The sequence below is a fragment of the Leucopleurus acutus genome (genome assembly GCF_964270905.1).
Source record: "Leucopleurus acutus genome assembly, chromosome: 7".
NCBI classification, from domain to species: Eukaryota; Metazoa; Chordata; class Mammalia; order Artiodactyla; family Delphinidae; genus Leucopleurus; species Leucopleurus acutus.
The window spans coordinates 27,324,402-27,348,878 of record NC_139150.1 but is presented as its reverse complement, the minus strand read 5'-3'; the positions used below and the strand labels follow the sequence as shown (position 1 = coordinate 27,348,878).

The 24,477-nt window shown below is 36.2% G+C and overlaps 1 protein-coding gene across 10 annotated transcripts in view; it reads left to right on the top strand.

Annotated features, from left to right (window-relative positions):
* Positions 1–24,477, top strand: part of FKTN (fukutin) — an 89,499-nt gene that overhangs the window by 37,502 nt on the left and 27,520 nt on the right. For 5 of the 10 annotated variants that reach the window (XM_082842131.1, XM_082842132.1, XM_082842133.1 and 2 more), the window contains exons 5-9: positions 2,814–3,091; positions 3,773–3,905; positions 10,535–10,664; positions 12,603–12,736; positions 15,094–15,221. In XM_082842131.1, coding sequence (XP_082698257.1) covers positions 2,814–3,091; positions 3,773–3,905; positions 10,535–10,664; positions 12,603–12,736; positions 15,094–15,221 — 803 coding nt within the window. Of the gene's footprint in view, positions 1–2,813; positions 3,092–3,772; positions 3,906–10,534; positions 10,665–12,602; positions 12,737–15,093; positions 15,248–24,477 lie in introns of those variants that run through there. The other 5 variants (XM_082842136.1, XM_082842135.1, XM_082842134.1 and 2 more) reach the window with 3 other exon arrangements.

Sequence of the window (24,477 nt, the reverse complement as noted above, 5' to 3'; positions counted from 1 at the left end):
GTGTGTAAATGCCCAGGCATGACTACACTGGAAGACATAAGGAAGTAATTCAGATGCTTGCACTTATCCTACTTATTTAGTAGGACCACTGAATGTAATAACTTCCAATATAGACTCTATTATGAATGATATTGTTTTTAGTAATATAGTTTTCCAAAACAGTAAACAAGTTTCCAACAGCAGAAAAGTAAAATTGTCTCTCCTTTAACATGGCGATTGTATTCCTTGGAAATGGAGGCTCACATAATTACAAATACGTTTTTCACTACGTGACTATCTGATAGAACATTTGAAATTATGCAGGACACAGGATAGATTTCCATATTTTGGATTTTAGGATGTCTCGTGTACCTGGCCTAGACCTCTAAATGCCAGTTGTGTCCTCAATCATTATAACTGAAAATATCTCCACAAATTTCTAAAATGTCTCTTGGTTACAGTACCACTTGCCTTGAGAACCAGTACTTTAGAAGAAAGAGAATATGCCATAATTGGCAAAACCAGAAAGACCAGAGTCAGAAGCAAAAGGTCAGCAACACCCAGAATAAGCACACAGGGTCATGTTTATCATTTTACATAAATGACATCATACAGAGCCCTTGGGTAGTCCTCCCAACACCTTCTCCCAAGGTAGAGCTAATTCATTAGATCACCAGATCTAATTACTATAGACTTAATTTACCTGTGATTTTTCTTTTATTAATATCATTACCATGAAGTGAGCAAACTACTGCCAAGGTAACTGGGAGTAGATGTGTGCAGTACAGTCTTGAGCTAGGCCTTTGCTCCGTTTGATTAGAGCAACTACTTTGTTCTTGACTTTCCTCTGCCATGATTATAAAAAGGCAAGCCATTTCATAGTTCTGCCTATTTTGTCTGTCAGTCTTTCTTCCCACAACCAAAGGTCTGATCCCTCTTCAAGTTCTGTCTGGCCTTTTAAATTTTTCCCAAATTTACCAAATTATAATGCTTTTCTTTCATCCTGTACAGTAGATTCCTTCTCTGAGTTGGCCACTCTTACACTCAATCAGTACTTTCCACCTCTTAGGTTTATGAAAAAGGGGAATCCTACAGTTGATAATTCTAGTATAAGGAGTACCAAGGTGAAATTGTATTAGCCAGACTAAGTTACATTAGTTGCTACTAAAAACAACCCTAAAATCTCATTGGTTCAGGGCAAAAAAGGAGTAATTGTCTCTAGACAAAATCCAGTGTGGTTATTCTTGGTCAGCAATATTCCTGGATGACTTTCCTCTAAGCAGTGACTTAGGGATGCAGGCTGTTTCATTTGTATGGCTTCCCCATCTTGTAGTTCTTTGTTTCCCTACATACAGATGGAGGAGGGAAAGCAGGGAAGGTCTTATGGGACATTGTAAGGCCAGGCCTGGAAGTGGTATCTGATAGTTCCATCCACATTCCTTTGACCAAAACACGATTTCACTCTATATCCAGAAAGGAGAAGACAGTTGTTATTGATGCTGGTTAGCATTCTTTACCAGAATGGTCACTTTCTCTTGTTTAACAATATAAACAACAACAACAGGTATCTATTGAGCACCTGCTGGTACTAGCCACTTTGTTGATTCTTAAGGTTGAGGAACTTTCAGTCTATTAATGGAGTTTAAACAACTAAAAAACAGTACAATCAGTACTATGATAACGGTTTGTGTGTATTATAAGAGCATAAATGAGGACACAGCTAATCCAAATGACAACATTCAAAGACAATAAGTGATGCAAATAAAGTACTCTTGAAAGATGTTTATGAATGCTGTGGCTCATAAGACTTTCAGATGCACTTCCATCCTTTAATAACTTTAATGTCTGGTATTACCACTTTATTTTCCTTAACTGTAGACTAGGTATAATATCTTCCTTGCTGACCTCACATAATTTCTATGGACATCAGATGAGATAATTAATGTGAATGAGCTTTGTACACATTATATAAATATAGACTTAAAGAAATAGTATTGTAGAGTAGAAAGAACCTTGTATTTGGTTAGATAAGACCTAAATGCTGGCAGTGGCTTTGCCTCTTATTAATTTTGTTTCTTTGGACTTCTGTGAGTCTGTTTCTTTATCTATAATATCTGTGCTCTATAAGATAGATGTCATATGTAAATGCAGTAATGTTTATAAAAGTTCTTTGGAAACTGTACATTTCTATTCAAACATAAGGTGTTCTTAATAATTAATACTGGTTAATCATCTAAAGCACTGGTGTCCAGATTAGGATTAAAAATCTACCCTATAGATTAATCTTGTTACGTGAGAGTTATACTATAACTAATGCTGTTGGAAAATGCACCTTGTTTTATAGTATATCTCAGTCTATTTTCTAATAATGTGCATTATGATAGGCTTCTATTTTAGTAGCAGTTTAAGGTGTTGGGATATAACTATGAGATGAAAACCCTGCTTTTATGAAGCACTTTTGAAGGTTATTAGAAGTGAAATTGAGAATTACAGGTTTAATTTTAAGTGTTATCCTTATATTAACGTTTACTTTGTAGATACTAACCAAAGAACACTATAATGAGTGGGCATTCTCATTCCAAGGAAGAAATTTGTATTAATTTTCATAAAGAGAGTCTTTGAACATGTCTTCCATGCTATGTGGTTTCTCTTTTTGGTACTTTCCTTTATTCTCCCACTACCACCTTTCCTTCCCCACCTTCATTTTTTAATCTTCAGGCAAAGAGCAGATTAGGACAAAAATATGTATGACTTAATTCAGTGTAAGAATCATTTTAGTTTCACTACTAGTATTTGGTTTTAAATATTCAAGTTTGATGTTTCTTTGGTTTTAGGAAAGCTGGTTTCGGATAGCTGAAAATATGGGATTTCAGTGCCTAAAGTTCGAGAGCAAGGACCCCCGGCTAGATGGGATAGACTCACTTTCTGGAACTGAAATCCCCCTGCACTACATCTGCACATTGGCCAGTCATGCTGTCCACTTGGTGGTCTTCCATGAAAGGAGCGGCAACTACCTTTGGCATGGCCATCTACGGCTCAAAGGACACGTTGACAGGAAGTTTGTTCCTTTTCGAAAGTTACAGTTTGGTCGTTATCCTGGAGCTTTTGACAGGTAAATTCAGGGTCTAAAGGGGAGATGTGAAACCTGTCTTGTTCAGTCATGAATTCTTATTCTTTCTTTTACATTTAGTAATTAAATCTAAAATGTAATTCATGTAAATCAGTTTTGAAATGTAAATATTCAACAGGAAGCAACTCATGCACATGTGCCCCAGGAAATATAATATATATCTGAATGTTCATAGCAACATTGTTCTTAGTGCCCCACACAAAATGTATGTGCGCATAACGAGAAGAATCGTAGGGCAGGGAAACAAGACACTCTGAACTCACGCTCTGTGCAACAACAGAGATGAATCCTACAATGTTGAGTGACAAAAATAAGGCATAAAAGAATACAAATCTTTCTATATATATAAAGAGTTCAAACACAGGATAAAGTATGTTTGTGGATTTATATACTTACAAGTAAAAGTGTTCAAAATGTACAAACTTCCAATTATTATGAGATAAATAAGTTCTGGAAATCTGATGTACAGCATGGTGACTATAGTTAACACTGCTATGTTGTATATTTGATAGTTGCTAAGAGAGTAGATCTTTAAAACTGATACCTGAGGTAATTGAAGAAAATATGCTTGATGTTTAGCTATTTGCTTATATTGTATATTTTGAAGAGGCTGCCAATATTCTGAGTTAAATCCTTATAATAAGTCTTAACATTTGTTTTCAGGCCAGAGTTACAACAAGTTACTATTGATGGATTAGAAGTTCTCATTCCAAAAGATCCAATGCACTTTCTGGAAGAAATACCACACTCTAGATTTATTGAGTGTAGGTATAAAGAAGCTCGAGCATTCTTTCAGGTTAGAGATAACCAAATATTGTACTTTTCAAATTAAAGGAAGTGTATGTATAATATTTCTTGGGGGGGGGAAATGAAGGAACTATGGAAAGTAAGTAAGAAAACATCTTTTCTGATTTGTCTATTTTCTTCTAGATGGTTTCAATTTTTTTTAAGTAGATTAAACATTAACCTTAAGGAACAATTTCTTCCCCAGTTGAATGGTTTGATATCTATGGAGACCTTGTTTTATTTGGAGACTTTGACAGGTTCAGCACTGGCCTCCGCTTTTAGTTAGGATAGCCCATGAACTTTATAAAGATGGTATATTCTGTTCTTGAAGCAATCTGAGTAGGATGAATCCATGTAGAATATGGACCATGCGGATTTAGAGAGGACTTCATAGAAAATACAGTTTTTCTCAGAGGGTTGGCACTGAATATGAATTTTTTGTGTTTTTGAAGGTTTTTGAAGATAAATGCTACACAAAGACCAAGTGCTTTTGAACTCTACTTTATTCTGCTGCTTTAGCTTTCTACTCAATAAACATTTATTAAAAGCTAGCTTCCCAGGAACTCTCCTGACCCCGGGGGATATAAAGATGATTTTAAAGGACATGAAAGTTCAGCTGTAAGAAATGACATGAAAGAGAGATAGAGTGAAATCAGTCAAATTTATGGTGGGGTTTTGGTACCCTAATTTTTCCACTTGCCCTTTATTTTCTGGGGTTCCCTTCCAAGAAAGCTGTGTACACAAGGATAGGAGTGGAATGGGAAAATGAAGTACCAGCTGTATCATCACTGGCCAAATGCCCAGCACCCACAAATGCAAGGTTTTTTCTGGTAGGCTGTACTCACACCCAGGGCCTAGACCTGACAGCCTGGGTGGGCCTTCCTAGCCCTGTTCCCTTAAATCTATAGTTATGTGACTGTGAAGCATACCCAGTCAGCCTCGTGGATGAAAAGCTGGAAAACCGCATGTGTGGCTGGACCAGCAATATTAGGCAAGTGCTGCCCATCATATCCCCACCACAGAGTAGTAGGAAGCAGAAGAGATGCAGACTGGTGCTTGCACTTGACCACGCATTCACTATTCCTGCCTCAGGGGAGTTTTTTTCTGGTTGCCACCTCTGTCATAGCAATTATCACAATTAATTGTGAATGTCAGTCTTGTCCCCCTACAAGATTATGTGAACTTCTTGATGGCAGGCATCTTATTTTACTCACCTCTATAGCCCCAGTATCTAGCACAGTAGCTGGCGCAAAGAAAGGCTCCTCTAGTGATGGAAAAATGCATGAAGAATAAGGTGCTCATCCGAATCAAATGGTTTCTTTCCAGGACACTTATTAGAGCTACTCTATTACCCAGCAAGCATTTGCCCAAACTCATTTTATTGAACTTTGTGAGAAGGCAGTGTAAGATGTAAAATGTTTCAAGATATTGAGAAATCATGAGAATAGTGTTATATTTTTTTAATTGCATATTTTCACTTTTGCTTTTTAGATTTTAAGGGCAACCATTCAGTCAGCATTAGAGTAAAGAATGTGGATGACAGATGCTCAGAGGGCTAATCAGCTTATCATAGCCTCATACTATTGGTGTTTAAAGTACCATCACATAGCAAGGCTGTAATGCTATTGACAGGTTTCTCTTCATAACAGGATCAAGTGGAACTTTGTATTCATTCTCTTTTTTTTATGCTGAATCTTATTTTTTTAATTTTATTTATTTTTTAATTTTATCTTTGGCTGTATTGGGTGTTCGTTGCTGTGCGCAGGCTTTCTCTAGTTGCGGCGAGCAGGGGCTACTCTTGGTTGCGGTGTGTGGTCTTATTGCGGTGGCTTCTCTTGTTACGGAGCACGGGCTGTAGGCTTCAGTAGTTGTGGCACGCAGGCTCAGTCGTTGTGGCACACGGGCTTAATTTCTCCGCAGCATGTGGGATCTTCCCGGACCAGGGCTTGAACCTGTGTCCCCTGCATTGGCAGGCGGATTCTCTACTACTGCGCCACCAGGGAAGTCCCAAACTTTGTCTTCATTCTTCATCATGTTATTTGTGTCCTTCACTAGTAGCAAGACAGACTCGTGATTACTGATTTGTTTTCCTCTTCTGCTAATGTACTGTTATTACTGATATAGAGTACCTAATGGGATTGATAACTTTTTTTAATCCTTACCCTTGTAAATGTTTCATTCTTCATCATTTCTTACGTTATAACCACAGGAAGGTCAGTTTTCAAATTGAGGTGAACATACATAACTTTGAACACTTGATGGCGCCAAACAGTCTTAAATACAATGCCTGGTGTTGAAAAAAAAAAATCAATGAATCTACTAGATCTCACAAAGCAGCCTCCTAACTTTCTTTCTTTTTTTTTTATAATAATTTTTGGAAACGTTTTCAAACTTTCAGAAAAGTTACAGATGCAATACAAATAATTCTTTTTCCTGAACCATTTGCAAGTAAGTTGTCAACATCTGCCCCACAACTTCAAATAATTTAGTATTTCTTGAAAACAAGAACATTGTCCTACATGTCTTAGTACAAAAATCAGGAAATTAACATAAAGATTATTACCATTTAATCCTCATTCAAGTTTTGCTAATTATCCCAATAATGACTACTATAATAAAAGGATTCTGTTCAGAATCACATGTTGCATTTAATTTTTCTGTCTCTTTAGTTTCCTTCAGTCTGGAACAGTTTCACAATCACTTTTTAACTTTTATGACTTTGATACTTTTGAAGATTACAGGCCAGATATTTTGTACATTGTCCCTTGTTTGGGGTTTGTTTGGTTTTTCCTCAAGTTAGATTTAGGTTATATACCTTTAGTAGGAATAACACAGAAGTGATTCTGTGCTTTCACTTCATCCTGTTGGACGCTGCATGATTTTGATTTGTCCCATTACTAGTGACTTTTACATTGATTACGTGATTAAAGTGCTGTCTGCTGGCTTCGCCCTGGTGAAGTTTCTATTTTTCCCTTTGTAATTAATAGGTATTTGGCATGAAGGTACTTTAAAAGTCTGTAAATATTGTCAATATCTTCCTCAAACTTTCAAGTTTCTTTGTTTATATCAATATGAACTCATGATTTCCTATTTTCTTCAATGAGTTATAGTGCACTATTTTCATCATTTATTTTGATCCTCAAACTGTTCCATATTTGGCCAGTAGAAGCCCCTTCACATGACTTCTGTGTCTTTTTGACATGTCTCCATCATCTTTTGAGCACCTTCTTGCTTTTTGGCTCAAGATATTCCGGGTTCATCTTGTAATTTCCCTGCTACAATCCTGGAATCAGCCATCTCTCTGGATACTGATTCCTTTTAGAAGCCAAGCCTGGAGACCAGATTTGCTTGCCTGCAGGACCTCTCAGTGACAGGAGTAGAGTGTGTGTGTATTTACTTCTGTATCTGTCTATCACGATCCATGAATCCACATTGATGTCTTCAGTTTAATTTATATTTCAATTAAATAGCATAGGGTTCATTTCCATTTTTGTGACTCCCTTCTCAAACAGTGAGAAACCTGACTTATATTACTCTTAATATATTTACTTATTTGTTCAGTCTCCCATTGTTTCTGCTGTTCGCTCTCCCACATGGATGCTATCCTCATCCTGCTTAGGTGTTGCTCTCCCCCACTGGGCTACTCCCATATATAGACACACTTCTCATCTTGCTCAGGCTCTGGCTCCCCACACTGGACTCTTCTCCATGTGGATGCCCTCGACGCCTTCTCAGGCTCCGATACCCATGCCAGGCCACCACTGTGCGCTTTCTTGCTCTGCCTCATCTAATGGCTCTAGTTTAGAAGAGTCCAGGGAGGGAAGGAGAACAGAGGGGAAGTGCTCTCCTGGCTTACTTTATTTACTTTAATTATTTTCTCAATCTACCAAGAAGTTTAGGACTAGGATAATACACATTTTCCTGCACTTAATTTTGTTTCGGCGGTAACCATCAAAAAATAATTGATGAGCTTCAGTTTGTTGAGTTCCAGTAAAAAACTAGAGGGGAGTATGGAAATATCTGGACCCCTGGCCCAGAAATATCTAGAAAGCCACATTCATATCCTCTTTCTTCTACTAAGTTGCTCTGAGACCTGGGGCAAATTTCTGAGCCTTAGTTTCCTCATCTGTGAAATGAGTGGACACCTTCTGTCATTTTATTGTTTTTCATCTATATTTTGGGGAAAGATTTGGGGAAAGGTTGTCTGAACAGGAAAGATCATATGGACTGGTATTTAAATTAGGATTTAGTCTTTTTCTAAGAGGCATGGTAATCCCAAGATTTATATGAGACATTTTTAAATGAAAAAAAGTATGTATAACTATAACTTTTAAAGTCCGTAACAGATGTATAAGGTGTATAGGTATATACGTGTTTATACTTTAACGCATATGAGGGTCAATTCTAAGAAATGGAATTTCTGGGAGTGTCATGTTATTTATTAAAGGTATGTCAGAGCTGGGAGTGTGTCTATGCAGGGGCAGCCTCAGTTGGACATAATTGTCAGAGTAATATTTTTGTATAACGCAAAGTTTTCATTTCTGTTACTTAATTTGATCCTTTCAGTTACTCTGTGAAATAAGCCAAGGATTCACCATTAACTGATAAGAAAACTGAGGTTTCAAGATGTAAGTTACATAGTCATTATTGGCTGAGCATGGAGTAAATTCTGGGTCTCCAAATTTCTAGCTCCAGGCTTTCCCCCCTACAACAGGGATATGAACATGCATCTCTCATGCCAATCATATGTTCTAAGAGAATTGTGGCTCTGAGGATGTTTTCATATTGAAAAGATCCCACATACTTTGTGTATTCTGGAGAATGTAACTTATCTTCAGGAATCCGTCTTTTTTCCTAGGGATACTTTTTGCTTGAGATATATGGTCCTTCTAGGAACTATATTTCCTCCTGCTATATTGTAAAAGAATGCCAGGATATTTTAAGATATTGTGGGATGGGAGGGGATTAGTCAGTTATTTACTCATTTATCAATATGTGTTGCTCACATATTATATACCAGGCACCATTTTCAATTTGTACATACAGTGATGGAGAGATTCAGTACTTGCCTTAAAGGATTCATGTTTACAGCCTATTGGAGGAAATATAAATAGAATCAGCAATTAGAATGAAATATGATAAGGGGGATGGGTGAAATAGGTGAAGGGGATTAAGAGATATAAACTTCCAGGTATGAAACGAATATGTCATGGGGATGTAATATACACACTAGGGAATATAGTCAGTAATATTGTAATAACTCTGTATGATGACAGATGGTAGCTAGAGTTATCATGATGATCATTTTGTAATGTATAAAAATATTGAATCACTATGCTGTACACCTGAAACTAATATGATATTGTATGTCAATTACAATTCAATTTTAAAAAAAGACTTTGATCTTTTGTTCTGGAACAAAAAGAATTAAATATGATAAGAATTATAATAAAAGTATATATAAATGGTAACTGTTATAAGGTCACTGAACAGATTATTTTATTTGTCTCTGTCTATATCTAGTACCAAACGTAATTTCTTGCTCTTTAAATGTTGAGCTGAAGAGGAGCCCTGGGAGAATAAATACATTTGTGTTCCTGGGAAAATCAGGGAATGTTTTTCAGAGGGTGGAACTGAGACCTGAAAGATTTTGTTAGTCCAGGGCATTTCAGACAGGGAAACATGTTGACACAGAGGCTTGAAAAGTTGTGATATATTTGGGGAGTGAAATATGAGAAGGGTGGAGATAAGGCTGGACCAGTACTCTGGCCCTAAACACAGTGTCCTTGTCTGCCATGCCAAGAAGTTTAGATTTTGTCCCGTAGGTAGTGAAGCATCAATGAAGAATTTTCAGTGCTTTCTTCAGTTCCAGAACACCCTAAAAATGAAGAAAAGCAAAAAGACTATAAGTAAATGACAGTAATATTTGTATAGAATTTCAAAATTTGTGAGACATTTTTCTGTCATTATCTCATTAAATCTTCACAGCAGTCCTGCAAAGTATAATTATTATTCTTTAATTATTGATGAGAAAATTATATCTGAGAGAGGTTTGTTCTTTGATTCTCTCATTCATTCAAGTACTGTTTTAGACATTGGAGATATAGTGATAAACAAAATGAAGTCATTTTCCTCGTAGAGCTTATGTTCTTCTGAGGCGCTATGCCCAGGGTCATAGCTAAAATGAAGTGAGTTTAGACTTGAACACAATCTGATTCAAAAATCCCACATTCTTTGTACTGTACTGTTCTGTCCTAAAGACCATTTGCACCAGTGAATGATGAAAACGTCACTGAAGGCCTTGTGCTTCAGATATGCCTGTAGCTCTCTTAATTAACCTTCTTTTCCCCTAACTACCCAATCTGCTAAATCGTGATGTAGAGGAGGGAGTTGATAAAGGTATAAATCTCATCCTTTGAGAATCCTGGGTATAGTCCTTCCCCTTTAACTTGTCTCTCCTAGAATCCACTCTTATAGTCTTATTTTAATGTGTGACTAACAAGGAATTCTGAAACTTGTTTTTTATAATCAAAAAATATATAATATGGGGTTAATTTTCAAGTTTAATTTGGATGTCACAGAAATATTTCTGGCAACTTAGAAATGGCTATAATAGCTGACTATTTATTATATCTGTAGCAATACCTTGATGATAACACTGTGGAAGCTATGGCCTTTCGGAAGAGTGCAAAGGAATTGTTGCAACTAGCAGCCAAAACATTAAAGAAATTGGGAGTACGGTTCTGGCTGAGCAGTGGAACTTGTCTAGGTAAAATTCTTGTTACTTTACATTTGTCTTTTTGACATTTCATCCTCTTTGGCTCTAAGGATGACTGCTTGAGACGACAACACATCAGTGGTATTCGAAGCATCATATTTATAGAAAGAATAAACATAGTGCATGGAGCAAGGATTTATTGATTTTTTTAAAGAAATAACTTCAGAAGCATAAAACAGAATTAAGGCCATGTTGTGTGTCCCAAAATTATAAGTAATTTGTATAAAATTTATATCAGAACATGTAGACTACATGTGATTCTCAGATAATCTTTAGATAAGCATTTTATTATTTCTATCCCAAAGGTTGTTATTACCTTAAAAAAAAAACAAACTGTGTTCTGTTTCTTTACTTACACACAATACAAATAACTTGCATTGCACCAAAAGTTTCTAAGAGGAAAGGGAATGTTATAAGGTCTTCCACGAATCTTTTCCAGATCATGATTGGACATCACTGTCTTACCACATTCTGTTCATTCTGAGATGGGGAAATGTAGAATCCAAGAAAGATTTCTGGATCTCTTTCTATTGTGCATTAGCTCAAACTCCTTTGGATTTTAGAATTATTTAGAATTTAACATTTTTTTGTTTTTATTCCCTCTTGTTTATAACTGTAGTTGATTATATCTGTATTTGTTCTATCTTAATTATAAGTATATTTGTACAAAAATTAATTTTGTTCCTGCTTTTATAGGGTTACCATATAATTTATTGTCCAATTCAAGAGACTTTTTGAGAGTGAAAGGAGTGCCATTAGTAATTATGTTGGTACAACAGGTGTAAACAGGGATGTATGGTTATCCTGTCAATTAGGCTTTGAGGAAAATTCCCATGGTTCTTCCTGTCAAGGAGCTTCCAGCTAGAGTAACCCCCCCCCCCAAAAAAGTACATCTCATTTATGTGATACATGCTTTAAGGTTTAACTTTCTGGAGTAAGATTGTTTTATAGACTGTCATCAAAAATATTTCGTGATCATTTATCATGATATCTTTTGAGTTCTTAGCCCCATGGTTTTCTTAATTTAAGGGCATTTATAAAATGAGGGAGTTGGATCAGATGATACTTAAGGAGTCTTCCATTTTTAGTAGTTCATGATTCTTTGATAGATGTGGATTGTAGATTTTTCTTAAACTAGAGATGAGATCCCATGCTAGGCTTCTAAAGATCTATGTTAAAATGAAGTTAAAGTTTAGAATTCCAAACAGTATTTCTCAAAGATAATCATAGACATTTATTTACTTTTTGAATACTTTGATGGAAGGATTAGAAGGATAATAAGAGAAACTCAGAGCCCTTAGTAATATTAAGGTATAAAGTTTGCCTTTTTAGAACATTATTATAGCCCCAGTTTAGAAGTAGATACATAGTAAATATGTAGGAATATCTTTTGACAGTATGCTGAAAATTGAGGCTGGTACTGCTCTTCTTTTTTATGTGATCCATCAGACATGAGCTGTTCAGAGCTGTTAAGTTCTACAAATTACTGCTCAGGAAAGGGATATAGCTTAAGCAAAAGAATTAAATTATATTTTTTAGCATATCTTAAAAGCAGCCTTCATTATAAGAGATTTATGATTAAACATTTTAAAAAGTAACTTAATGTTTTAAATGGATGGCACAGTTAACATTATTAAAGCTAATAGTTTATTCAGAAATTACAGTACATCATGAAAGTTTTTGAGGCTGCTGAGTGCTCAAACCAGTAAAAATGAAGGAAGGAAGGAATAAAAGAAATGTTCTTCAACAAGTGGCTCCTATAATCACAGATATTAAGTTGGGATCTAAGTTTTTTTTAACTTTGGTAAAGCACACCAAGTCTAATCCTGTGAAATAAAATACACTGTTACAAAGACTATCCATTATAATAATGACTAATTTTTTCCAAACTTAAGTTTTTAAAAAAGTTTTCTCATTCCTTTTTTTTAGGATGGTATCGGCAGTGCGGCATTATTCCTTATAGTAAAGATGTTGACCTAGGAATTTTTATACAAGATTACAAATCTGATATTATTTCAGCATTTCAAGATGCAGGACTCCCACTCAAACACAAATTTGGGAAGGTCAGTAATAAAAATCTGATTTACTTCATTAGTAACATGTCTCAAAAGTAAAGTTTATATTAAGCAACTCAGAGATGTTTAAAAGCACTGTATGTAGCATTTTATCACTCATTATCGGCCAGGATGAGTTCAGCAGAAGATTATTACCACTTGTGACTTCTGCACTATTTAAGGAAAACTAGAAAATCTGGCTTTCTATTGACCATGAGAAGGCAAAAAGGAGCTTGGACTCTTGCTGAAGAATTTATTGCCATTATATTAGGCAATAATATAACATAATTAATTAATATAATATATGATTAATATAATAAGTAAGAATCTCATCTACCTTACCTGAAGTTATGTTTTTTCTCATGAGTCATTTAATTTTATGTTCACGTAGGCATCATATTATTATCAACTTGAAACATTCCATGGATTGCTAAGAATTAGAAATATAGGGACTTCCCTGGCAGTCTGGTGGCTAAGACTTTGCCTTCTAATGCAGGTGGTGTGGTTTGATCCCTGGTCGGGGAGCTAAGATCCCACATGCCTCTCGGCCAAAAAAAACCAAAACACAAAACAGAAGCAATGTTGTAACAAATTCAGTAAAGACTTTAAAAAATGGTCCATGTCAAAAAAAAAAAGAAGCTTAAAAAAAATATATGGAATCATTTCAAACAGTACTTGGGTTTCTTGTTTATTTCACATGTCCTAGGCCATAGCAGTTTTCTCACAGGTCAACTAGGAATAGGTCATTGTGGCTTAGATGAAATCTCCTTTTAGACACTTTGATTCCTATGCCCTAAGCCTATGATCCCGACAATGACCTTACTCTTAATTTGGTTGTTCCCAGGGAGGTGTTGTCCTGGAAAGCAAGTAGAAGTATGTTTAGTTCCTGGAAAATTACTTCTCTCATCATAATCATTCTAGTTTATTTAAAAATTTAATAAAATATCTTTCTGAGGTGAAAGGCAAAGCAATAGAACTCTAGTCATTCAGCAATTGTTTCCTTAACACTCAGTCTCTGCCTGGCACTGAGCTCTGCACCCAGGACACAAAGATGAATAAGGTACAGTCTTTATCCTTGAGGAGTCCACTGTCTAATTGGGAGAAAACAAAGTCATCAACAATTAAGTGATTAGTGCTGCCACAGACAGATGCACCAAGTCCAATGGGAACATGATTATTTGTAGGATAAGTTTCTTAGGGAAATGCTCTCAGAATTCTTTGTACTTTTTAACTTCTTTTTTCTTTTTTTCATGTATATAATGTATTGATGTATGGGTTTCTATGCCACAGTTACATAAGTACTCATTTATTGATTGTGATGAGAGACTTACTTCCTGATAGTTTTACTTGGTTATTAAAGGGAATAATTGTTCTTTGCTTACTTTCCTTCTTTAGTCAGAAAGGGGCTCAGGAACAGGATGTTTTGCAGAGTGACCATTTAACTACTATAAGTCATTTACTCTGAGTTGTCATCAGTTGTAAAAAGCAACATTATTTTATGTGCATTTAAGAAAGAAATCAGTGCTCGCTTCGGCAGCACATATACTAAAATTGGAATGATACAGAGAAGATTAGCATGGCCCCTGTGCAAGGATGACACGCAAATTCGTGAAGCGTTCCATATTTTTGCAACCTAAGTGTCCATTGACAGATGAATGGATAAAGAAGATGTGGCACATATATACAATGGAATATTACTCAGCCATAAAAAGAAATGAAATTGAGTTATTTGTGGTGAGGTGGTTGGACCTAGAGTCTGTCATACAGAGTGAAGTAAGACAGAAAGAGAAAAACAAATACTGTATGCTAACACATATATATGGAATCTTAAAAAAAAAATGGTTCTGAAGAACCTAGGAGCAGGACAGGAATAAAGACGCAGACGTAGAGAATGGACTTGAGGACACGGGGAGGGGGAAGGGTAAGCTAGGATGAAGTGCGAGAGTGGCATGGACATACATACACTACCAAATGTAAAACAGCTAGTGGGAAGCAGCCGCATAGCACAGGGAGATCAGCTCAGTGTTTTGTGTCCACCTAGAGGGGTAGGATAGGGAGGGTGAGAGGGAGACTTAAGAATGAGGGGATATGGGGATATATGTATACGTATAGCTGATTCACTTTATTATATAGCAGCAACTAACACAACAATGTAAAGCAATTATACTCCAATAAAGATGTTAAAAAAAAAATCAAACAATGGTGTGCTACTGATGCATCCCAATTTTAGAAGTGCTCCAACTTGAAAAACAGTATCTTGAAACCTATACTCTCTCTGTATAAAACATAAGAATCTTTTGTTTTTTTAATTTTAAAAAATGTACTTCCTTTGTTTCAGTCTGTGAAGATGTTCATCTTCTCCCTAGGTAGAAGACAGCTTGGAACTATCTTTCCAGGGAAAAGATGATGTAAAACTTGACATTTTTTTCTTCTATGAAGAGACTGACTATATGTGGAATGGAGGCACTCAGGCCAAAACAGGAAAAAAATTTAAGTATGAATCAGATAAGTACTTACAAAAGGGGCTATAGTAATAACTGCAGAAGGTAGAAATAAGGAAGTAACTGAAAATGGGGGGGGAAAAAGACTGTCAAGTCTCACTGTTAGCTGATACTTTCTCAGCTTTCCCAGAGAGCCCAGTTATGCTTGAGAAGTGAGGACTACCTATAAGGACAGTCCCTGAGGAGGAAGTGCCCCTGGGTTTGTCAGTCCATAGAGTCATTGTGATTTGGAAGCCCTTGAGTCATCAGAAATGGAAAGCCAAAATAAGGAACAGAAAAATCAGGCCCAGAGCCTGAGCCAAAAAACTGATTGGCTGTTAGAGCTGTAGGAGCTTGATAATTTGATGAGAACGGGTAAGGGTCAGTAAGAAGGAGATTGTTAAGGTCACGTGAAGTTTAAGTGAGGAGATTGGGATTGGCTGGAGCTGAGGTCATGAATGCTGGGCAAGCTCTGGAATGTGCCTTTAACACATAGACTGAGGGCTAATCCTTAAAGGATAGTGATCGGGCTTAACGGCTACCATATTTTGTCAAATGTAAGGTGATATGCATTGTAAGATGTACCATTATTTTATGTGCTATCAAGAAAGGAAAGACACTGCCAATTATAATCTTAAGACACATGATTCAGATAGAAAATTGCAGGGGGAGAGTGTCTCAATTCTGAATTAATTGATGGACTGCAATATGTTAGACTGGCATTTTGAACATTTTTTTTTTTTAATACTGCCATAGTCAAACTCCTTGATGACGAAAGACAAAAATGAAGTTAGAGTAACTGAGTGCCCTTTATGATGCAGTTGGCCTGTTCACAGTTCTGAGAGAGAGAGAATGAATGCGAAAGAGAACCCAGAGAGCAAGGGCTCTGGAATCAGGCAGACCCGGGAAGCCTCAGCTTCACCCTAATTGTGGCCTTTAGCTTTTCTGAACATTAAGCTCCTCATCCATTAAATTTGAGTAGTACTACTGTGTATCAGGCACTACTATGAACATTTTTCATGTATTAACACATCTAATCCTCATAACAACCACAGATAGTCTATGAGGCACTGAGAATTTAAGTCGTTTGTTCAACATCACAGCGAATAAGTCAGACAGCAGCCTGTCTCTAGAGTTCATACTTTTAATCACTACCCCCTACTGCCTCTGTAATACACCTGACAGTATGAGGCACTTAGCGGAATGCTTAGCACTTATTATCAGTAAGTGGTGGTTACCATTGTTATTATTATTTAATATTATTAATATTATGATTGCTAATGTGATTGCTATCGTTGTTGTCATTCTTATGGTTGTTATATGACCAGTAGCATAAATTTCCCTCACCAACTAGCTGAGATTGGGACTCCTATCATTGAATAAATTTGAGCCATTGGGAGCATTGGGGAATGTTCTACATAGCATAGAAGAAGAATTCCAAACTTGGACTGGTTTCTCCTGGGTACTTAGACATACCCTACTGGGATCACTGAATCTGTTTGAAGGCAGGGAGTCTCCGTGTAAGGTTAAACTGGTTCTGGACGTTTGAGAGTAATCCAAACCTTTTTCTCAAAGTAATAAAGTATCCCAATTGACCCTGATCCTGGAGCATATTCCCGAAACTCATTTATTATAAAAAATTATTTTGCTTTATGACAACAAACACCTTCATGCTGAGTAAGCTCAGATTATAAGGTAGAAATTAGTAAGTTAATGAATTTGTAATTGACACTCTCACTATGGCTAGGTGAATAGGGAGCTAAGTGTTTTTGACATTTAGCTATAGTTTGTTTATTCAAATATGGTAAAGATGCCAAATTTAACACATAATTTAGAGGCTTTTTTTTAAACTAGGAGATAGTGTAGCATAGAAATTAAAGGCATGGAGCCAGTCTGCTTGCTTTTGAATCCCAGCTCTCCATTTTATCAGCTATATTATCTGTACCTAAGTTTCCTCAAATGTAAAATGGGAACAATAATAGAAATTCCTACACAGAATGGTTTTAAGAACTAAGTGAGTCAATACACAAAAAGGGTTTTGAAGATAATTAAGCATGTCCTGAGTGCTAAGTAATTATAAGCTGCTATTATTAATACTCTCTGTAGCAGTAGGATTTCTCTTCTTAGTCTTACAAGGAATTTACAGATCAGAAACCTATATAATTATCTCAATATTAAACTGCCACACCTATTCTTCGAGAACTCATATGAGAATGTCACCTTTGTTCTAAGAAAAGTAATTTCTGAAGCTTGTATTATAATCATGTTAGTCTTAATTTTTCTTCTAAGGCTTTCTTAGAAGGATTTCTTTCTTCTCACTGACATGATCCCATGTCAGACCTCAAAAGAACTATGCACTTCTAACTACTACATCTCTGGCTAGAAAAGTCTTCTTTCATTGTGCTTTAACTGCTCTTTATGGTAGCAGTGTTTGGGAAGTGGAAAGTGTTCTGATTATTTAACGAGAGAAATGAGCAGTGATAGAACTGCCTGAACAGATGGTGTGAGTCTCAGATTTTCTATCATGTTACCGTAACCTTAAAAGGCAGAGAAGAGAAAAGGGGATGGTTGTGTGGAGTAATTTCTTTGGAAGATTCCCCCAGCCATATGCCATTTTCATTCTTTTCACTACTATTTAAGGAACTATAGAATTTTCACCACTATTGTTCCTAGAGGGAAAAATCTTTAAAGCTAGTCTAAGGGTCTTTTTATCTTTATAATATTCTACTTTTTATTCATGTGTAGTTTATTCTGAGAAAAAGCTTAATAATAATATAGGATGCTTACCATTTTTTGAAAAGGTGAAGAGGAATGAGGAAGGAAGAAAAAAGTTTCCCCTTTCAAAACTTTATTCTGCATGCCTTCAGAATGATGTTTTTGGTCATAAGATTTAATAATAATTACAATATTGATAGCAATGTAAAGCTATAGCTACCAGGTATCAGCTAGATATCAGGCACTATGATAGGTAATTTATTATTTAATCTCATACCATCCTCACATTATCCCTGTGGGTTAGGTGTTCTCACTCCCAGTTAGTAATGAGGAAACTAAAGCCCAGAGAAGGGAAGTAACTTGTCCAAGGTTCTCTGGCCATTAATGGTAGGGCCAAGATTTAACTTCAGACCTGTTGGATTCTTAAGCCTAAATGCTTCCGTCTAAGAATTAATAGGTTAAATGAGTTAATGTATGTAGTAATGCATTTAGAACAGTACCTGCCACATAGTACTGTGTAAGTATTAGCTACGGCTGCAACTATCATTACCATATTATTATTCTATTACTATTACTACTCATGTGTTGCACTGATACAAAACACTGGGCCTTCAACACAGTGATAACTTGGATTAGTTACTCTTTGGGCAAGCATTTTCTTCCCAGGTCCCATATTTCTTCCATCTTCAATTCTTACTCTAAGCCTATACTTTCAACTAAAATCTAAATTCCATTCTTAAATCTTGTCTGGATTTTTAATATTTATTTTTCTTCTCCAAGTTCCAATTGCCAATAATAAAAAGTGATGAATATATTAACTATGCCTCCAGATGTGAAATTGTCATTCCAGAACTTCAGAGTTCTTACAGATGCTGCCCAGATTCCTTTGGGTTATTTCTTTCCTTCACATCTGAATCAACTGATATAAGTAGAGGCCAGAAGTTTAAGAGGCAATAATAATGGTAATAATAAAAATTAACTTTTATTGAATATTTACTTTGTGCTTGGCACTATGCCAAGCTTTTATATGCATCATGTCATTTAACCCTCATCACAAGTTTATAAGGGAGATTTACTGTCACCTCATGATATGGATGAGGAAATTAAGGCAGAGCTAAGCCTCAGACCTAGGGCCATGTCACTTCAGAGCTCGTATTCTTACCCATACAGAGTGTTAGTGTTACCACAATCTCTATCATATTGTTAATACTCCCTCCATGAAAGTAGCCCTTCTATTTATCGACATTGTCAGAATATTACAGCTACCTCTGTATCCTCTGATAGGAAATCTGCTACCACTGGGGCTACCTGTGGCTTACTTAGGCCTTCTGATATATGCAGCTTCTGCTTAGTGTATAGATCTTCAAAAAATTTGGATTTGTCCTCTGTGAGACTAGACTCATCCAAGTGTGACTCCTATTTAACATTTCATTTCTGCAAAATTTATTTACTAACCGCTATGTGCTAAGGATTCTGATGTGAATATAACTTAGTTTCTGCTCTCAAGGATCTCATAATCTAGACCATGAAACAAATATTAAAGTACTCTGTCAGCAGGGTGTGATTTAAATAGGTGTCATGTATAGTTGTGATACAAATCAACTATCTAGAAGCAGCGACAAGGAAGTGTGGCATAAAAAATAGAGAAGTTTCTTAGGGAGACTTAGGAGGAATATGGAGAAAGGTCTAATAATAGGTTTATATAACTATTATTCTATTTAGATTATTCCCATTTTTTTATTATTAAAAAATTCTGTGAACATCTTTATATATAAAGTGAAAGCTTTATTAGGGGTTGTTTCTTTGAATAGATTCCCAGAACTGGAATTATTATTATTGTTTGATTGTGCTATTTGAGAAAAAGAGGAGTAATTGGTCAATGTTCTGATAAAAGTACAAGATTTTACTGCTCAGTGTCTTGTTTTTCCTTTGACTCCTTAAGTCTCTTTGCAGCTGTACAGGTCTCCTCAGTCATCTTTGTCAGCTTGCTTTATTTTACCTGCCATTTTTCCCCCTATTTTTTAAAAATAAATTTCTAGTTTTGTGATAATTTTAGATTCACAGAAGATAATACAGATGAGTTTCTGGATACAGTCACCTAGTTTCCCCTAATGTTAATGTATTGTTACTGTGGTACATTTGTCAAAACCAAGAAACCAGCCTCGGTGCATTACAGTTAACTAAACTCTAAATATTATCTGTACTTCACCAGTTTATCTAATGTCCTTTCTCTGCTCTAGGATCAAATCCTAGACACCACAGTGTACTTAGACCCCAGCCTTTCGAAACTTGATTTCAGTCCACGATTTTAAGTGTGTCACTAGTAGTGCCAGGTTATTTATTAGACGTCATCCCATGTCCCAGTTCTGCCATTCGAGGGCATCTGCCATTGAGTTGCCTCCATTTTGAGGTTGCTCCTCAGTACCTCTAAATGGAAATAATCTCCCCTTCCTCTGAATTTCCATAGATTTTTCTTTTCCCTTTACCTCTTTTATGCTGTATTTGGGTACTTCTGCTGATTTTTCTGTCCTTTCTGAGTTATAGGTAGAATCAGTCCTGATAAATCTGTCAGGCTGAGTGAGACCTGAACCCTACTTGAAACTAAAACCAGTTCCTCTTAAGCACAGTTTACAGTGTTTCGTTAAGATGAAAGGGTGACACCAGATTGATGACTTGATCCAACGGAGCACCTTTGGAGAATCAAAGCCATAAAGTTAAGTCACCCCAGTTGTTTTCAGTCACTGCTTCAAAAGAAGTTAAAGACTGGTGTTGGTTGTTGAATCCCCACTCATAGACTCTCTCAGCTCCATAGATTGATACTATGCTTCCATAGTTCTAGCTCTCAAAAAACACATTTGTCTTTTAAGTACTTACAGCTGTGAAGCTAAAAGGCAAATTTGAATAATTTCTTTAAATGAGTGCATTTAAAACATTAGCTTTTCTAAAAATGATGTTATATTTCCTACTTTGTTTATACCTTCATATTTTACAACATTTAGATTATGTCTTAGGTCTCCTTAGTAACACCTCCAAACCATGGAGGGAAGAACATTGAATGCATGTTATATGGTAATTGTATTCTTATACAATATATAGAAGTGGCAGTTCTTTGTATAGTGAGCTTTATTTGTTTTTTTAAGAGAAGATTACCTCAGAATGAATAAATAGCGGGCCTTTCACTTATATGAAGTAAATTTGGTTTTTTAAGACTGCGGTATGTTTTGTTGTTTGAATATAATTCTGTAAGAGATTGTATATGGTAGTATTCTGAGAGAAATAAAAGCAAATTTTCACTAAATGTCTTCTACACAAATGTTCACAGCAGTTTTATTCATGGTAGCCAAAAAATGGAAACAACCCAAATGCCCATCTTTTGGTGACCAAATAAACAAATTATGGTATGTTCAAACAGTGGAATTCTACTTAGCAACAGAGAGGAACCAACTACTAATATATGCAATAGCGTGGATAAATCTCCAAAAGTTATGTTACGTGGAAGAATTCAAATAGGAAGAGTAGGTACTATGTAACTGCATTTATTTGAAATTGTAAAGCAGGCAAAACCAATCAAGAATGTGAAAAGGTCATTGATCACCAGGGGCCACGGTGGACTGACTGCATGCCTGCCAAAAAGCACAGGGAGCTTTGGGAAGCAGGGTGGTAGAAATGTTCTGTATCTTGATTTTAGTGGTTACCCAGGTATATGCACCTATCAAAACTCAAAATGGGTGCATTTCATTATGTGTAAATTGCAGCTTGAAAAACTGATTTAAGAGTTTGAAAGAGAAAAAAATTCTGTGACTTAGAAAATTGATACTAAGAGAAAAGAGCTCAAGATCACAAGTAGAAACAGAAGGATATCTGGGACCAGAAGCCATGAATTTGATCAAGGCAGACCTAATTGCAGTGATAAACTTGGAGCCGTTTGCATCTGCTTGGACAAATTAGATAATCTGAGATCAAAATAAATGAAGCCTTTTGTATTTAGTATGAAATTTGAAATCGTAATTTAATCTCCTTTTTTCATTATCTATTATATCCAAAAAGGAATCCTATAAAAATTGTCTGAGACAAAGCAAGCACAGCTGGAGTCTAATTACTTGTTGATGAGCTATAGATATAGTTTTTGGAAGTTACGCAGTAGAAATAAAAATGCCTTGAGGTTTTTCCCTCTGGCCTTAAAGGAAAGTCTTGTGCATGCTTTAAATGAATAGTCTTTGATATGGTCATTAAGTATGTGCATTCAGGTGTTAAATGATAACTATCCATACAAGCTTTAATTTGTCTACTCGTTGGTGATATAAATTTCTTCTACTTCACTAGTTCTGTCCTATGGAGATTGCATAGGAGAGTTTGTCAATAAGATAGATGGAATCACTCAACTTACAGTGGAAGTCAGCAGAAAAACAAGGTTCAATGGGTAGAATTTTATCTTATAAAACATGTATATGCTATATGTATACTGATTATATGTTAGAAGTTTGGGACAGGATTGGCATATGAGATCTATAAAGACCTCAGAGAGACTATATTCCAGTCCAGTCTCTGAAAAGTGTTAGCCATTCCTCTATTACCCCTTTGCTTCTGTATAATCAGTGGAAGGATTGTGAGAGGTTTAGTGGAAGAGATGGTTAAAAAAATACTAGTCAGCATGCTGTAACTTTGGTTTTCAAGTGTTGGTTTTAGGGAAGATCCAGTGGTTAGGACTCCACGCTTCCACTGCAGGGGGCCCAGGTTCAATCTCTGGTCCGGCAACTAAGACCCTGCAAGCCACATGGGGCGGCCAAAAAAAAAAAAAGAAAAAATCAAAAACAAAAGAAAACAAAGAGGGGCTTCCCTGGTGGCGCAGTGGTTGAGAGTGCAGGGGACTGCACTACCGATGCAGGGGACACGGGTTTGTGCCCCGGTCCGGGAGGATCCCACGTGCTGTGCAGCGGCTGGGCCCATGAGCCATGGCTGCTGAGCCTGCGCGTCCGGAGCCTGTGCTCCGCAATGGGGTAGGCCACAACAGTGAGAGGCCTGCGTACCAAAAAAAAAAAAGAAAAGAAAGCAAAGAGTTGATTTCTTAGAAATGCGTAGAAAACTATGGGCAAAATTGATGCTGATGACATATAATTAATGTGGCACAATAATTCCTCACCTTGCCATATTCCCTTTGCTCCAAACACAAATCACTGATGAATAATGTCTAAAAGACATAGCTGAGCTAAAAGAGAATGAAGTAAATGATGAAGAAGGAGTATATAAAGAGAATTTCCAAATTAAAGACAGGCAAGCAGGATAAATAATAAATCTACATCTAGATACTTCTTAAGGAAACAGTAATACCAAAACCAAAAAAAATTTTATAGGCTACCAGAGAAAATAGATTGCTCATAAAGGAACAGCAAATATACCTTGGCTACAATAGAGGACAGAAGATAACGGAGTAACATCTTCCAAAAGCTGAGGAGAAATAACTGTCAACTAAGAATGTTACGTACAATTAAAACTAATACTCAAGAGGGAGGTCAAGATAAAGGCATTTGCATATGTACAAAGACTAAGAAAATTTATGTCTCACAGATCCACACTTAAAACTGTATTAAAGAACACAAAAGGAAGATATGATATATATGAAAAAATGGTGGACACACAAATGGATAAAATATGTCAGTACATTTGTTAGCCATTACCTGTTTACCAAAAAAAAAGACGTGTCAAAAATAAGTTGAGGAGGAGGCGATTTGTTAAGTGTTCAAGGAATAAAGTATACTAAGTCCCATGTTTAGGAAGAGGATAGAGATTCTGTATACATTAAGTCTTTATTAGAAAATGTTGTAATGAAATATGTTTTTTGTTTTTGTTTTTTTTTGTGTGGTATGTGGGCCTCTCACTGTTGTGGCCTCTCCCGTTGCGGAGCGCAGGCTCCGGACACGCAGGCTCTGTGGCCATGGCTCAGCGGCCATGGCTCACGGGCCCAGCCGCTCCGCGGCATGTGGGATCTTCCCAGACCGGGGCACGAACCCGTGTCCCCTGCATCGGCAGGCGAACTCTCAACCACTGCGCCACCAGGGAAGCCCTGAAATATGTTTTTTGAAAAATAAACAGTAAGTATTACAAACAGTAATTACTACTGGATAGAAATATTATTTATAACTTCCAAACAAGCAGAACAAAAGATAATTTATAAACCTTTATCATTCTAAATGAAAGTAGGAAAGGTAGAGCAAAGAAAAAGTATGGTAAACTGAAAACATGTAAAAATAATCATAAAACTAGTCAGCATTGTTATAGCACTTACTATGTGTGTTAGATACTATTCTGAGCACTTTATATTTATAATATTTTTCATTCTATTCTAACATCTCTCTGAGGTACTGCTTGTACCCTCATTTTATACATGAGGTTAAGGCGCAAAAACATTGACCAAGGTCACACACGACAGTAATTGGTGAAGCCAGGATTTGAGCCAGATAGTCTGGCTCTAGAGTTCAAAATATGTCCAGGTACGTAATTTATTGCAATAAATATTCACAGATTAAGCTAACCTACAAAAAGATAAACAGTATCAAA